At 44.8% G+C, this 15,478-nt stretch overlaps 1 protein-coding gene and 1 pseudogene across 1 annotated transcript in view; both read right to left on the bottom strand.

Annotated features, from left to right (window-relative positions):
• LOC146191744 (uncharacterized) overlaps positions 1-15,439 on the bottom strand; it is a 181,853-nt gene extending 166,414 nt beyond the window's left edge. The window contains exon 1 of the mRNA XM_084602260.1: positions 14,507-15,439. Within this exon, the coding sequence (XP_084458386.1) occupies positions 14,507-14,980 (474 nt within the window). The 5' untranslated portion in view covers positions 14,981-15,439. The remainder of the gene's footprint in view (positions 1-14,506) is intronic.
• LOC146191745 (uncharacterized) lies at positions 12,714-13,923 on the bottom strand (annotated as a pseudogene).
• Positions 15,440-15,478: the final 39 nt, after the last annotated feature.

The following is a 15,478-nucleotide window of genomic DNA, read 5'->3' as shown; positions in this document are numbered from 1 at the left end:
GTCACATCCGCCAGATTACAAACAAATCCTCCTCGCCTACCTTCTTTCTTTTCGCGCATGCGCAGCTTATCAAGATCGCGCGGTGGCGACCGGCAGGTAGCGCCGCCCCCTCAGCGGCGCCAGCGCCTCCACTCGGCAGCGGCGTAGCTGTAGCAGCGGCGCGGCGTGGCTACCGGCCGGGTTTACCCGACGGATTGAAAAGGGGGCCCATCTGCGGTCGCTCTTGTTGCTATGGCAACGACGCGCCGTCTACTTCGCGGCGTGGCTACCGACCGACAGCCCGCTTTTTTCGTCTTTTCTGTCGTCTTCTCTCTTGCGGAGCCACCATCCCGAGCAAACTTAAATACGCAGAGGGGCCCCATCTGCGGTCGCTCTAAAGGTCAAAACGTTGCTACCGGCCGGGTTTACGCGACGGGCTGAAACCTGGCGTAGTATTGCTTTCGCAATAAAATAAAAAAGCCGGATCTGTGCGCGCTCAGTGGCTCATTCATCCATATGTCCCTTTTTGCTTAACCCGCCTTTTGTGATGACTCATTTTTCAATTCTGTTCTAGGTGTATATAAATATTTTATTATTTATTTTGCTGGTCTAATTGGTTAATAATGCTTACAAAGGTGGAACCAGTAAAGACAGACTAAAATGTAGGCTCAGCATTTCTCTTGGGGACAAGTTTAAGACTATAGCAGAAGGAGATCATCAACCCCTGCTCAATGGTCCAGTTTCCCTATACTGCATTGGATATAAACCCGGATCCGATGTTACTGCTCTGCAATGTGGAATTTGTTCAGCTTAGGTGTACAATTGAACGACAATTGTTACCCCAACTGTAAACATCCCTGCGTATATCGATAGCCTGTTGTGTATATGTATATATGATCATCTCCATTTGATGCAAGTGGATGGATAGTATTTCAATACTTCATTTCAATGAGTACTCTGGCCTGACTTCATAGCTTAACTGGCATTCATGCAGTACTTTTGACAAATTTGTGAATCACTGTCGTGATGCACGTCACCTGGAGCTCCAACCTATACAGGTCACAACTCAGTTGGCCTGCAATTTTGATCCAGTAGTGCCTCTGTCACCAGCACTGTCATCACTATTATTGCCTTAGCTGCAATGCAGTCACTGATGGCCAACCTCTCACCTGCATAATTGGCACCCTCACCACCAAGTGTTACGACCGGGCTCCTTTCATGGAGTGAAAAACTAGGTGTACTTCATGCTTACATATCTGTGAATACAAAACAATGCGTCCTCCATGTCAGCCTCGTGTGCCCTGCTTTCCTGGTAATGTCGGGGCTTGCTTCTGTACTAAGGCACATCTTGTAACTGTTGAAAATGTGGCCATGATTAGACCAATTGGCTCGTAATGATCTTAATTTGTAACCAGCATGACATTTTGGCAAAATTAGTAGCAACATATTTGAAAGAAAGAAACAGTTTATGCAGCCGCAAAGAGACAGCAGGTGACTATGGCCTGTTTTGTAAGCTTTACTTGTCACTCACATTTTGCCAGCATTGCAACATTAAGAACAGCTCCAATTAAGCTACGACCATCATCACTGCAATTCCCACTCTCAAGCCTACTATTATGTCGCAGATTGTAATGTCTTTCCATATTCACCTGTATCCTTTACCTGCCACTCCCTGCAATCTTGCCAGGCTGTGACTGTGATAACAAAGTAAAACACAAGACCATTTGCAACGCAAACAATAATATTTCTTTATTTATATGCACCTTACAGGCCTTCAAGGGCGTTGATGAGGCAGCTGTAGGTATATAAAAATATGAATTGTATTGGAATTGAACACTGCATTATTCGAAATGAATAGCGCGAAAACAGACGGAGACAAGAGAAGAAACACTGACAACTGTAGTAAACTTATCATGCATAGAATTTTTGTCAGGATGGCACAAGTGATAAAATTTTGAATTCATTAAACATAACCTTTACAAGTAGTGAATTACTAAAAATTCATATTCACACATTATCTTCTGCCATCACTTTGCTTACTACCTTTAGACCTCCAAATCGTATCAGACTGTAGATGACTTCCATCTGCTTGCCTTCCCATCTGGTCCCATATGTGATAGGCAACTGATGTGCTGGAGAAAGAACAGCACATTGTAGCTGAATACTTGAATGTGCTTGCTGACATTCAAATAGAAACATCAACGTTCCATCACATGTCGAAATTTTGGGCCCATAATCTTGTCAATGTTTGTACTAAGAACGACCAGATATTTCTGCTCATGCATTATGGTGCAGTGATAAGACAGCGGATAATATTTATCTGAGAAATTGTTAGTGGTCTTGTAGCCATATGTTCACGTATTTACCAGTTTGGTCAATGTAATTTCTCCTACATGTGAAAGGTATAGCCTTTGTCAAACGTTTAGAGCCCAAAGGGTTTGCTTTTAAGCCGTATATTATGAGTTCTTTAACAATCGTGGAAGTCCTAGCCATTGGAGAAAGTAGGACGAAAAATCTTGCCTTCGGCAAGTTTGAAAATCTGGGAATGCATTACATGCCACATAGTATGGCTCAGAAGTAGACCTCATGGGCTGTAAATTTTTGACAAAGGCTGTGCATTATGTGCAACACCTGAACATGAAAGGAAAGGTACCGCATGCTTAACCTGGCATTTCTTGCTGCTTACGCTTGGTAAACCTTGATCTTTGAATTTTTTTCGACCTTTTCAGAAATGCTACCCAACTTGATGGGCGCGGAGAGCACCACTTCCACATCATACCCATGTCCTACATATTTTAGGCGATGCAACAGCCCATCAGTGTATATCACTACGGTAACTAGCTTTTTTAAAAAAGTAAAGTTGAGCGAAAAACCAGAGATGCTGAGGGCTCCCAAAAAGCAGAAAAATAAATTTCAGTTCAATCCTGAGCAGATGCTGTCTGATCACTTTATTTATTTATTTATTTATTCAACTACCTACATATCGTCCTGGTGGGCATTACAGTAGAGGGGACGAGGCAAAAAACTGGAACACTTATTAGCGCCGAAGTTCTAAAGTGTAGAGGGTTTACAAAAGTACGCCTGGCAACCGTGAGCGGCACGCTGATCCCGTGCTGGCCGCCATATTTTGTTCGCTTCATCCGTTCGCTTCGTGTCCGTCCACCAGCGCTCGCCGTTCTGTTCGCGCTTTTCACGTTGTAACCTAGTGTGCTGTGCTTGGACCTTTCAGTCCCTGGCGGTTTCTGTTAGCGACGCCTAGAAGCGTATTTTGACAGGCGAGACTTGGCAGGGCCCACCGGCAGCGCTGCCAAGCGCAGTTACTATTGCTCTACGAGTCATGCATGGGCCCCTCGGCAACCCGCAGCGTCCTCCCTATCCAGGTACAGTATCCATAGTTCTGTAATGTGGATTTTATTTTGTCTGTGCGCCTTTACTGTTTACTTAAACGCCTATGAGAGGTCATCGTGAGTTTGTTTGCTTGGTTTACGCTATCACCGTCGCTCATCCCACTGGAAGATACTTGGTTGGTGAAATGAGCGAGGATGCATTTTATTTTATGATAAAAGGATCATGCGTAATTTGACGCAAGTTGGACTGGCGCTTAGCACTTTCCTTCCCATGCTGTCGACGCAGTAGTTGGCATTAGTCTCGGAAATAATCGAGGGCTGCGTAAAAAAAAAGCGCCATGGTAATTTGTGCTTCCAGTGATTGAATATTGATTGGTGTGCGATAGGCGATGACGAGTTAATAAAATCTCTGTAATTAATTTATCAATTGATGAAATAAAAAAACGAAAAGAAAGAAAAAATTGGAAAGTAAGGGTTTAAAGGTGTCAGAATGAAAAACCAGTGCTTGGTGATGCTAAGAAAGAAAATTTAGATTTTGTAATTGATTATTTGAAATAATTGAAGAATGTGTTCAAAACTATCAAATTGCTCAGAATGGAAAGCCGATTGTTGCTGACACATGCGTTGTATAAAAATATAAAACGTCAAATAAAATAAAAATAAATAAAGAACGGATAGAAATATAACATAACATACATAACATAGAAATATAAAAACATAACATATAACATACTACACTTGTGTGTAGTATGTTACTTTTGATGAATTCATATTTCAATGCATTGTATTCATTTCACCCCTCCTGCTAGAGCCCAATTAGGGCCTGCAGCATTTGGTAAATAAAATAAATAAATAGAAGAGCTAAAATATAAACATGAAGAAAGAAAACATCGTGCGTGTATGTGTATGAGAGAGAGACACTATCCCGTTATACCTTTAACGGCGGAGCTTAAGTGACCCCTTAATTTTTCTATAACGATATGATATAATATAAATCTGATTTTATGAACACAGCCAGTTGCACAAAGCGCAAACACTCCGCAGTAATGTGAGTTGACTTTTCAAATTTCTTTTCGTTTCAGCCGAGTTTCTCCTCCTCCGAGTTCCTCGAAGCTTCCAATGTCAGCGCTTTCATATGAGATTACGGCTTCAAATGTTTACTTTCTTACAGAGGGAATAAATAAGAAATCGACATATTTAAAAATTCCAGTGAATTTCAGGTAGCTGGGAATTAGTGAACCATCGGTTGACTCGAAAAAACACACAAAAGTGAAGCGCACGCTTCGTTATTTTATCGGCCGCACTGGCAGGTATAAAACCTCAGCTGCGCGCTCTGGACGTGGACCGGTCGAAACTGGCTGCACGTGAGCATGTTACAACACACTAGTGGGATGCCATCTTTCTCTGCTTTTCTAGACGCCGCGGGTTTGGCAGCCTCTTGCTTTTGCAGCGTGAAACACGCACCTCGGGCGCACTAGACAACTGTATTGCTCTCTGCAACAAGCACTACCATTTCGTACGACTGTGAAAAGTAGTTTCGGTAATCATGCCGGTGTCTTAAATCCAATACACAATGGTAAATGCAACCTACGTACAAAATGTTTCAAAGAACGTATTTGCAATACATGCATTGCTCCTTCTCCCGTGTCCTCCATCGCAGCATAAGCTTATCCTTCAAGTTCACAAGGCTTCATAGCGCGTAAAACAACCTGGTTGTTTTAGGCGATAGCACGTTCTGTGAGCTAGCTCCCAGTCAGAGGGACGTGCAGTAATGCGTTACATGATGCAAGTGTCCCTTGTAAAGCCGATTAGGACTGCAAACGAACAGTCTCATACACGCGTATACCTTGATTCCGTGCGCGTCTACGACGGTGCGCTGGCTGCAGAAGGGCACGCAACATGCTGGAATCATTCCAAATAGAGCTTGGTGCTAACAGCGACTGCTGTGATGTTAAAAAATGAAACAATCGCTTGTGAGCATTCCAGTGCACCTTTCGGTGCATGCACGGGTTCTACGAAGGCGCACGTTGACAGCGTACTCGATGGGAGGCGCGGGCGGACTGAACAAAACATGGCCGCCGCATACAGTTTCTGTTTCTTTCACTAGATGGCGCTAACTTTTGTAAAGCCTCTATTAGCTTTTTTTTGCCACAGTATGCTGCTATCAACAAACCAGGAAGTAGATGTTGAGTTGTTGAAAGAAAGCTTGATTTGTTACAGCATTACAATTGGCTACCTTTCTTGAAAGCTTGAAAGCAGTGGAGAATCACGTTCACAGACAATATGTAGTGAGCCTCTGGGATAAACAGCGCCTCATCAAACTCTTCAGGAAACGGTACTTTGTCACCAAGGACATAACCAGGGGTGTCGGATTAGACGACGGCAGTAAGGTGCAGATTCTCTAACCTTCACTGCCAATGAAATTAAGCAGGATAGCCTTCCGTAGGTGTGCGGCTAGTGTAGAACCACTCGACACCATTATGCAGTTCCAGAATGCCAGCTCCAATCGCGCCTGCTAACAGCAGGTGGACCAGGAGACGACGGGGACAGCGGCGGCAGCTACTAGAGATCTATGCTCATGACGGATGTAATAAGGCCAGGTCAAGGTCCTTTAAACAAACACCTTTGTCCTCAAAATGTTATCACAAAATCCAGGAAGCAACACGTGCATGAAACACAGCAACAAGGTGTCTATGTATATTTCTCTTTCACGCGCGCGTGTGTGTGCATACATCGCCTGTACTACTTCTTCATCTTCATAACAATGATGTATTACTTCATAAACTTCACAGCTTTCTTTGAGAATTATTTTCATACCCAAGTAGTAGTAATTGGACATATTAGTAGCAAGCTCACCCAGGTGGCCATTCGAATGTCTCAGAGATTTTAGCAACCTTTTATTCAACTTAACGATCTCAGTCAAATCATTCTTCACAGTGAGGTTTTCGAGTATGAGATGATGTGCTTTCAGTACCCCATGACATTAATTATAATCAAGCTGTGGCTGGATTGCAAATTGGCAGAGCAGAGCAACTGTTGTGAGTTGGCATTGGAACAACCTAATTTCTACCAATCATAATAAAACTGAATTAGTATGCTTCCAATGTCCACTGAAACTTATTCCTGTCACCAGTCTGCAACTTCATTCTCTGCAGTGAAATAATAGTGCCTACTTTTTTTGTTTCATACCTTTCAAGCAGCCATCTGGCTAATGTTTGTGATCGGGTGCTCGAATAGCTTGTCTGCTATACCTTATTAATGCATTCTGCCTAATTAACACAGGAAAAACAATAGCACATGCATTGGTGTACACCGTGCTCCGATATGGAATTTTTTCTTTTTACTCGTGCTCTTGCAACAATGTTTATCATTTACTAAAATCTATAATTTGCACTCTGCTGTAGATATGCCAATTACCAACAATTACAGCTTTTTTTTGTGCTCTCGTATGCCTTCGTTCACAGTATTACATAAGAAAGTGTTATTAAGTATCGGCAAAATAAGGATTCTGCCTCCCTATATGTCCGTACTCGAACAATCGCAACCCCATAAGTGTTTTATTTGTGTGGACAAGATATGGTGAACCTGTCCATGCTTTCTATGTGCCAAGGGTTTTGAATGATTTGCCAATTAATGTTTTGTCTTGAAGTAGCCAGAAGAATGTGATGCCTGTTCTAAACTTGTGTTTTTTTTTTTCCTTTTTATTTTTCTTTCTTCCTATTCCCTAGTTTTACTTTGCTTGTAAATTGAGGATGGACAGAAGGATGGATGGATGAATGAACGGATGGACGGACTGATGGACGGACGGACGGACGGACGGACGGACGGATGGATGGATGGATGGATGGATGGATGGATTAGATAGATAGATAGATAGATTAGATAGAATAGATAGATAGATAGATAGATAGATAGATAGATAGATAGATAGATAGATAGATAGATAGATAGATAGATAGATAGATAGATAGATAGATAGATAGATAGATAGATAGATAGATAGATAGATAGATAGATAGATAGATAGATAGATAGATAGATAGATAGATAGATAGATAGATAGATAGATAGATAGATAGATAGATAGATAGATAGATAGATAGATAGATAGATAGATAGATAGATAGATAGATAGATAGATAGATAGATAGATAGATAGATAGATAGATAGATAGATAGATAGATAGATAGATAGATAGATAGATAGATAGATAGATAGATAGATAGATAGATAGATAGATAGATAGATAGATAGATAGATAGATAGATAGATAGATAGATAGATAGATAGATAGATAGATAGATAGATAGATAGATAGATAGATAGATAGATAGATAGATAGATAGATAGATAGATAGATAGATAGATAGATAGATAGATAGATAGATAGATAGATAGATAGATAGATAGATAGATAGATAGATAGATAGATAGATAGATAGATAGATAGATAGATAGATAGATAGATAGATAGATAGATAGATAGATAGATAGATAGATAGATAGATAGATAGATAGATAGATAGATAGATAGATAGATAGATAGATAGATAGATAGATAGATAGATAGATAGATAGATAGATAGATAGATAGATAGATAGATAGATAGATAGATAGATAGATAGATAGATAGATAGATAGATAGATTTATTGAAAATGGCAGAGGTTGGCTGGAATAATTCAAATCTGGCCTGCTACTTTGGACTGGGGAAGGGGAGAAGAAAGAAGATCATGATGGGTAATGATGTGGAAGAAGACATATAAGATATATATATACAGGCACAGTAGCTTGCTTTACAAGCGTGAATCAAGTCTGGTGGCGCACAAAAACCGGCAAAGGGCACGCACTGACTGGACACCCTTCCCTTTGTCCTGCCAAGTGCCCAACAACAGTTCCTCCGACAGAGGCCTCTTGTCTAAACGCTTCAAGGAAGCGGCTAGCACATTTCTTTCACATGCATTTACTGGGAACACTAATAATACACGGTCCACAGTCTCGGGGATGCCACAAGTTTAACATTCCAGAGAGTCCACCTGTCCAATTAAATGCAAGCACCTGCGCATGAAAGCCACGTTTAAACAAAGTTTATGTACCAAGCATGCATGATGACGCAGATTATCACGCGGAACATAAAAGTTCAGTGTTCCATCGAGCCTTTTTAGACGAATGTGTCGGGCGTCTGGTTGGGCCCAGTAAGCTGCCGTAGCATTCTTCATACAGTTCATAAGAAGGCACGTCATATCCGCTCTTGAAAAAGGCACATCTGTTTGGAGGCCATTGCTGAGTGCGCTTTTCGCTTCAACATCGGCCTGTTCATTGCCATGAAGCCCACAGTGGGCAGGGATCCATTGAAACATTATCTTGTGGCCTTGCAGTTGGGAAGATGTGAGGAGTGCCATAATGTTTAGTGCCAGGGACTGGTAGGTAGTGTGGCGCAAGAAGTTTTCCAAAATTTGCAATTCAGTCTTTGAGTCAGTGAATATGCACGATTTTTGAGGTGGTTCCCCATATATGTAGCGAATAGATTCACGAATGGCTACAAGTTCAGCAGCGGTTGGTGCAGAAGTATGTCCCAAAAGGAAATATAGAGTCGTTTTCTGAGCTGGTGTGACCACAGCTGCAGCGGATGCCTGTGCTGACACAGATCCGTGAACCATAATTAGGATATTCTGACCAGATGTGTGCCAGAGTAAGTTGTTTGAGTCCACTAAGTGGCACCATTGATTTCTTTAGTATTCCGGGAGCACGAAGGTGCACCAAAGGTTTATCCATCACCCATGGTGGTTGGGCGGGACGATATGGGAGGGCATATCCTGTTTGTACTTTCGACTGATGGCAGCAGAGTGCACTTGTAAAACTGCAGTCTGGCCGCTCATCCAGAATCTTGCTGAGTGGGTGAAAATGGTGTCTTGTAAGTGCTCGTAAATATACACGAAGTGGTTCGTGTGACAAGTATATGGATATTGGGCGAGGATGTGCCTCTTCAATTGTGCCTTTGTTAGAGGTGAATCTGGGCAGCCCAAGGCATATTTCCAGTGCCTGCACTTGCACGCTCTCTAAAGTCCGCAAGCAGGAAATGCTCATACTAGAGAGTACTGGGAGACTGTACCGGATATAGCCAAGAAACAGTCTCGTAAAGCTGTATTAAGGAGCGCTTAGTTGGACCCCATTTGACGCCAGCTATGAAACGAAGTACATAGCAAAAATTAATTAGCCTTTTCTCCACCATAGTAATACGTTTTGACCAAGATAGTCGGTGGTCAATAATTACAACTAAGAATTTGTACCTGGAGACATACGGTATTAAGACTCCATGAAGAGTAATCGGGTAGCGGCTAACACATTTTCCTGCAAATGCGATCGCTGCACACTTTTCTGCCACTATAAGTAAACCTTGATGCCGTAAATACATTGATGTCGATAACACAGCTCGTTGCAATCTCGCACGTAGTTGTGGGCGCGTCGGACCAGAAGCCCAGATGCAGATGTCGTCAGCATATGCACTGATGTGGATGTTAGTTGGCAGTTCACTCACCAGGCCAATTAGCGCAACATTAAATAAAGTTCGGCTGAGGACTCCTCCCTGTGAAACTCCACGACCGACCTGATAGCGGGTAGTATCTCCATCAGGCGTAGTCATGTAAACGGAGCGGCCACTGAGATAGCTCACAATTCACAAGTACAGCCGGCCACCAACTCTCATGACGTCAAGTCCAAGCATCATGGAGGACGTTGTCGTAAGTCCCCTTTATATCTAAAAAGACAGCAGCTACTAGTCAACGGTGACGCTTTTCATGCTCTACTGTCGCCACAAGGTCGATGACGCCGTCAATGGAAGAGCGTCCCCGGCGAAATCCAGTCATGTTCAGATAAAGATCATTACTCTCTAGAAGCCACTCAAGTCTTGCCAGCACCATTCGCTCCATAACTTTTCCAACACAGCTTGCTAGGGCAACTGGCTGGTATGAGGCAAGTTCGAGAGGGGGCTTTCCAGGCTTCAAAAGAGCAACCGGGCAGCTAATCTTCCAGTGTTCAGGAACAGTACTAGAAGCCCATATATCATTGAAATAATAAAGTAGTGCAGTTCTACCATCCTTGCCTAGGTTTGATAAGGATGAATAAGTAATCCCGTCAGGACCAGGTGCAGATGAATGCCGACAAGAAAAAAGAGTGGCGTCTAACTCGGCAATTGAAAAGGGCATGCTCTTACTTCTCATGCTGCTGGACACTTCCACAAGCCATTTGTGGAGGCTTGTATATGCACCATGGCATTCTACAAACAAATAATTCAGAAATTAAAAAAATTACATCATATTATGAGCATTATGTGTGCTGAGTGCATTATGAGCGACTAGAACTACCTTCTATACAGATGTTTTTATTTTATGCAGAAGCTATATAGTGACATGGCTGTGAACTCATTTTTGAGCCTTTAGAAGTCAGCTTATTTCGCGCAGTGATTTACCCAGTATTCTTCATTCTGATAGTGCTTTAATCTTTCTGGCAACCAGTCGCACAATAAAAACAGAGAGTGCGCAAGCGTTAGGGTATCAACTGTCCATTACTAGTGCTCAAAGCAGAGCAGAATACCGCCACGTGAGTGAATTTTGAATGTAAAGGATGCCACTTATTAAGTTAGAAGGTTCATAAGGTATGCAATACCTCTGTCACATGGTCACTTTCGATCCTCATTGAACTCGATCTGCATTGCGGTTTTCAAGAAGGATTGAAGCGTCCCGTGCTACATGGGCGTTTTCAATGAGCATTGAGAAATTTTCCTCATGTGCGCTTTAGAGCTCACTGATGACGAAGGTGTCGATGACCGAGTGTGCTTGAAATCTCAAGATCGATTGAGGAAGCAGCTTGAAGTCAAGCAGGCTCAAGCTCGATTGCACTTGAAAGTTGCCGTGTGACAACCTTGATCTACATTCAACTCAATGCAGATCGAGTTCAATGAGGATCGAAACTGTCCGTGTGACAAAGGTATAACAGAAACCACTCATGCAAGTTCAAGCGCTCTTGGTTTCAGTACGCTGCATATATACTGTGAACCTTCACCACTGCGACTTGCGACCACCAAAAACCGTTGGACGGCAGCTTTCCTTATGCGAGTATTTCATGTCTCAAGAAGTTCGAGGTTAGTGCTTCCTTCATATTGCGTTTAATCACGCACATGCCCACTCGCGAAAACTACCTGCCGTTACTGGTATGCGAAACATTTCGGAATTCATGCACGGCACAATTCTGTTTATTTCTGACTCGCACACTGCATCGACGCTTCCCTTAACCCATATTCCCTTTGCCCATATATATAATGTGAATGGGATATCTTGGTGTACTATTGTTTCAAGCGCAACCTACGTTTCCTTCATTGTTATCTGCATCGATGCATCGCAACCATCTTGATGCGTTGCACGCATATTCGTTACCCTGCAAGATGAGATCACAACGATCACAACAGATTCAAAGCGTTCAGGCTGCCACGACTCAAGAGCAATGCCCTGCAGGCTCCAGGCAATGCCAGCTACGAAATCATACGCACAGCTCACAGATTGGTGTGCATGCCCCTTTTCATGCAGAAGCCACTGCCAACAGCTGCTGGATGAGCACAGGGCACTTGTTACAACACCACAGCTAAATATTCATAACACTGTAAACGCAGCGCAAAGCAACAACTACACAGGCTAGCAAAAACTCATATGAATGATTATTTACATCGCTCGGCTTGGCGATGCTTTGGCTGTGTTTGCCAACCTTCAATTCTAAATAGTAAAGATATTTAACAAATATAGGCACTAAAAAACCTAAAAGCATAAACAAACAAAAAACAAATGCAACTAAAATTGCTTAAGCTTGAAATGTTTACTATAAATCATTGTTTTATCATGTCAAGCAACCTAAGAACGCTGCGTCAGCTGACGTCAAGCCCCGCCCATCGGCTAACTACGTGAAAAAAAAAACGGGTCTCATGTCAAGCTCCCTAGAAAGGCGCAGCTTCAAAACACCTGTAGAACGACGCGGCTGGTTGCCATGGTAATGGCACATGCTCGGCGGTGAGGCGTGAACGTTGGGCGTGACGTCACGCATCGGCGCAACGGTGGACCTCACAACGGCCACAACACGAACAGTGGCAGTTCCTGGCCCTGCGGGGCTGGGACGGTAGGTCAACGCCGCTTGCGGCGGGGGCTGCCCAGCCACCAAATTTTATCTGTTGTAGGCCGTCATTGCACCTGCCACTGCTTCGGTGGTGGATGACGGCTGTAGTTGCGGCGCACGTTTTTCTCTCCCTCTTCTTTTTCTTCCTCCTCTACTTTCTCTCTTCTGTCCGCACGAGGTAGCGGAGGTGGCTCAGCTACAGAGCCAGTAGCAGGCCCGTGCATTTTCTTTTCCTTCTTCCTACAGCCACAACAACAACACAACACAAACGGATGGATGGATGACAACTTTTATTGTCCACCTTAAATAGAGGCCCATTACTCCCCCACCCCCGGCACGCAGGCCTAGGGGATGGGGGCTGGAGCCTCCGCGACTAAACGCTAAAACAAAGAGATTTTGTCTCTTCGCGGCTTCGGCCCCCAGGCGGACGGCTTTTTGCTGCCGAGCGGGGTCTTCGCTCCGCAGCAGGGCTTCCCAGCTCTCTCTGCTATTGATATTTTCCTCAACTCCAGGGGAGTCAACGCATTTCCATACAATGTGGTCCAAAGTACCCCTCTCCCCACATGCTTTACAAAGATCATTTTCCTGTTCCCCTGGTAGTATGTGAAAGGCCAATACTGGGTGAACGAAATTTCCAGCTTGCAGTCACCACCATGCGGTCGCTTCTCTATTACTTAGTGTCTTATCCGGTGGTGGCAGTAGTTTTCTTTTTAATCTATAATTCTGAATGATTTCGCAATATGTTTGTGTGCATTCATCTAGGTTCTGGCAATCCGGCGGTTGTACGGTTACCCGGAAGTAGATAGCTCGAGCTAACTCGTGTGCCGCTTCATTGCCAGGAACCGACGCGTGCGCTGGGGTCCATATTAGGTTGACTTTGCAGGTCAACTCTTTGCCGCCCAGGATCTTCGCCGCTTCCGGCGAGATTCTGCCTTTCATGAAATTCCAGAGAGCAGTTTTACTATCGCTGACTACAAATTTTGCTTCCGTTTCAACGCAGGTGAGCGCTACAGAAACTTCTTCAGCCATCTCTATGTTGCGGCTGCGAATAGTGGCTGCCGACTTGGGGGCGCCTAGTCTGTTGACTACTGTGGCAACCACTGCGCCAGACTTCCCACTAGCTGCATCCACGTAGGCAAACTCTTCGGGATCCATTTTTCCAAAGCGTTTTGCTAGCGATTCGGCTCTTATTCCTCCTCTCGGTATTATGCTCCGGATGCATATTCCTCGGGAGTGGGGGTATAACTGTTTTCTTTCTACATTTAGGGGGGACGTTAGTTCTAGTTTGCAGCCCGCAGTCAGACTGCAAGCCTGCCATCTGCAAGATGGCTCTGCCAGTGGTGGGGCTGCCAAGTCTCTCACGCTGAGACATGCGAACTGCCTCTGCGTATTCTTCCCAGTTATTATGCACCCCCATGAAGAGCAGTTTCTCCGTAGAGGTGAGCGATGCGGCTTGAAGTCATCCACCCCCCCCCCCCCCCCTCCCTCCCCACATCCCATCCCCCGGACGCCAAGAGTGCCGCCACGACATTAGGCCGGCATAACCCGCGTCTGGTATCCCCTCCCCAAGAATACCCCACAGGACTTAGAAGAAGTAGACACAAAATGAATGAATGACTGAATAAGTGAATGAATGAATGAATGAATTATAGGTGGTGCCCCAATCTACCCAATCTGAACGAACCGCAAAGCACGCTTGGTATTCCGATTTCTGGGTCCATCGGTGAGGCGCGCGTCTGCTGCGCTGTACTTGAAAGCCGGCATCGACAAGTTCAAATTCGACTGTTTATGTGTTTTATAAGTGCAAATGAAGTCGCTGAAAAGGTCAATTATCTGTGCATATATTATGAACCTAGTTAACGTTTCGTATTTGAAGAACAGGGGTGAAAAAATTGGCTCAGGTTAAACCTAGTTGAGTTGCGAAAGCAACAGCTGCAGGTTTATCGTTTGATTAAGCTTTATGTATACACGACAAGGCTAGTCACAGCTAAGCTCAGTGTTCCACGCATGGCGCTACTTACCGGCGTTAAATCTTTCTTATGCCACAGTCGTTCACGTACGTCGCACGCGAAGCCAAACGGATTGTTTGTAAAGTCCGCCTCGAACGTCCGCGTAGCACTGACACCCCTGAGCTTTATCACATGGTCAGTCAGGCGCCGAGTCTTGGTGTCGTCCTCGACGGCCATGCCTTCTTGCTGCTGCGCAGAAGACCGAGCAGCCCGCCGTTCAGCTTCTTGGCGACGTTGCTTGGCTAGACGTTCCTGTCTTTGCTCCGGTGTCTCCATAGCACGCTTAGCTCTCTTACGCTCATTCCTTCTATTATCGGCAGCCACCAGCCAGGCAACCACCTCGGGATCGGATGAGTTTAACTTCTCCGCTCTTCTGCGCCGCTGAGCAGCGGCCGAGCTCTCCTTCTCCATACTATGGGCCTGGTGCGCTGCAGCTTTGGCTGAACATGTGGCGCCGTCTGGGAGGCGCCGCTGTACTGCCAGCATAAACTCGAACCATCCCCACCATCATATTACCGAGGTGACAGAGGCAGCGCCCTTCTATTTTAGGCCCGCACTGGCGCCCTGCTCACAAATCAACGCCGGCACGAGCTATTCGGCGTGGATCCAAGGTGTCGACTGTGCGGAGCACCGGAGGAGACCCTCCAACACATCTTACAACAGTGTCCAGCTCTTCCTGCTGGTCCACAGTCGTGCACCTTGGCCGAATGCTTAGCACTGTCAGGCGAGACCAAAGAGGCCCGAGCAGCACACGCCGAAGCCACGAAGGCACGGCTTCAGCTTTGGGAACGGCAACAGCCACTCCGAAATACTGGCAGGAAAACATGAAACGGGTCCCGCCCTGCCAGAGCAGCTCTGAACCACGCGGGAACAGCACGACAACAGCGGCTACAGCGCAGTGCCAACGTTTTGTGCCACCACGGACAAAGCAGGGGACAATGACCCTGCAATCACGCCGGCAGCAGCGACGACTGGTGTTGGCTG

The sequence above is a fragment of the Amblyomma maculatum genome, chromosome 4, assembly GCF_055883805.1.
Source record: "Amblyomma maculatum isolate TAMU_Amacu chromosome 4, ASM5588380v1, whole genome shotgun sequence".
Classification (NCBI taxonomy): domain Eukaryota; kingdom Metazoa; phylum Arthropoda; class Arachnida; order Ixodida; family Ixodidae; genus Amblyomma; species Amblyomma maculatum.
Note: the sequence above shows the minus strand (reverse complement) of the source record. Positions and strands in the feature narration are given on the sequence as shown.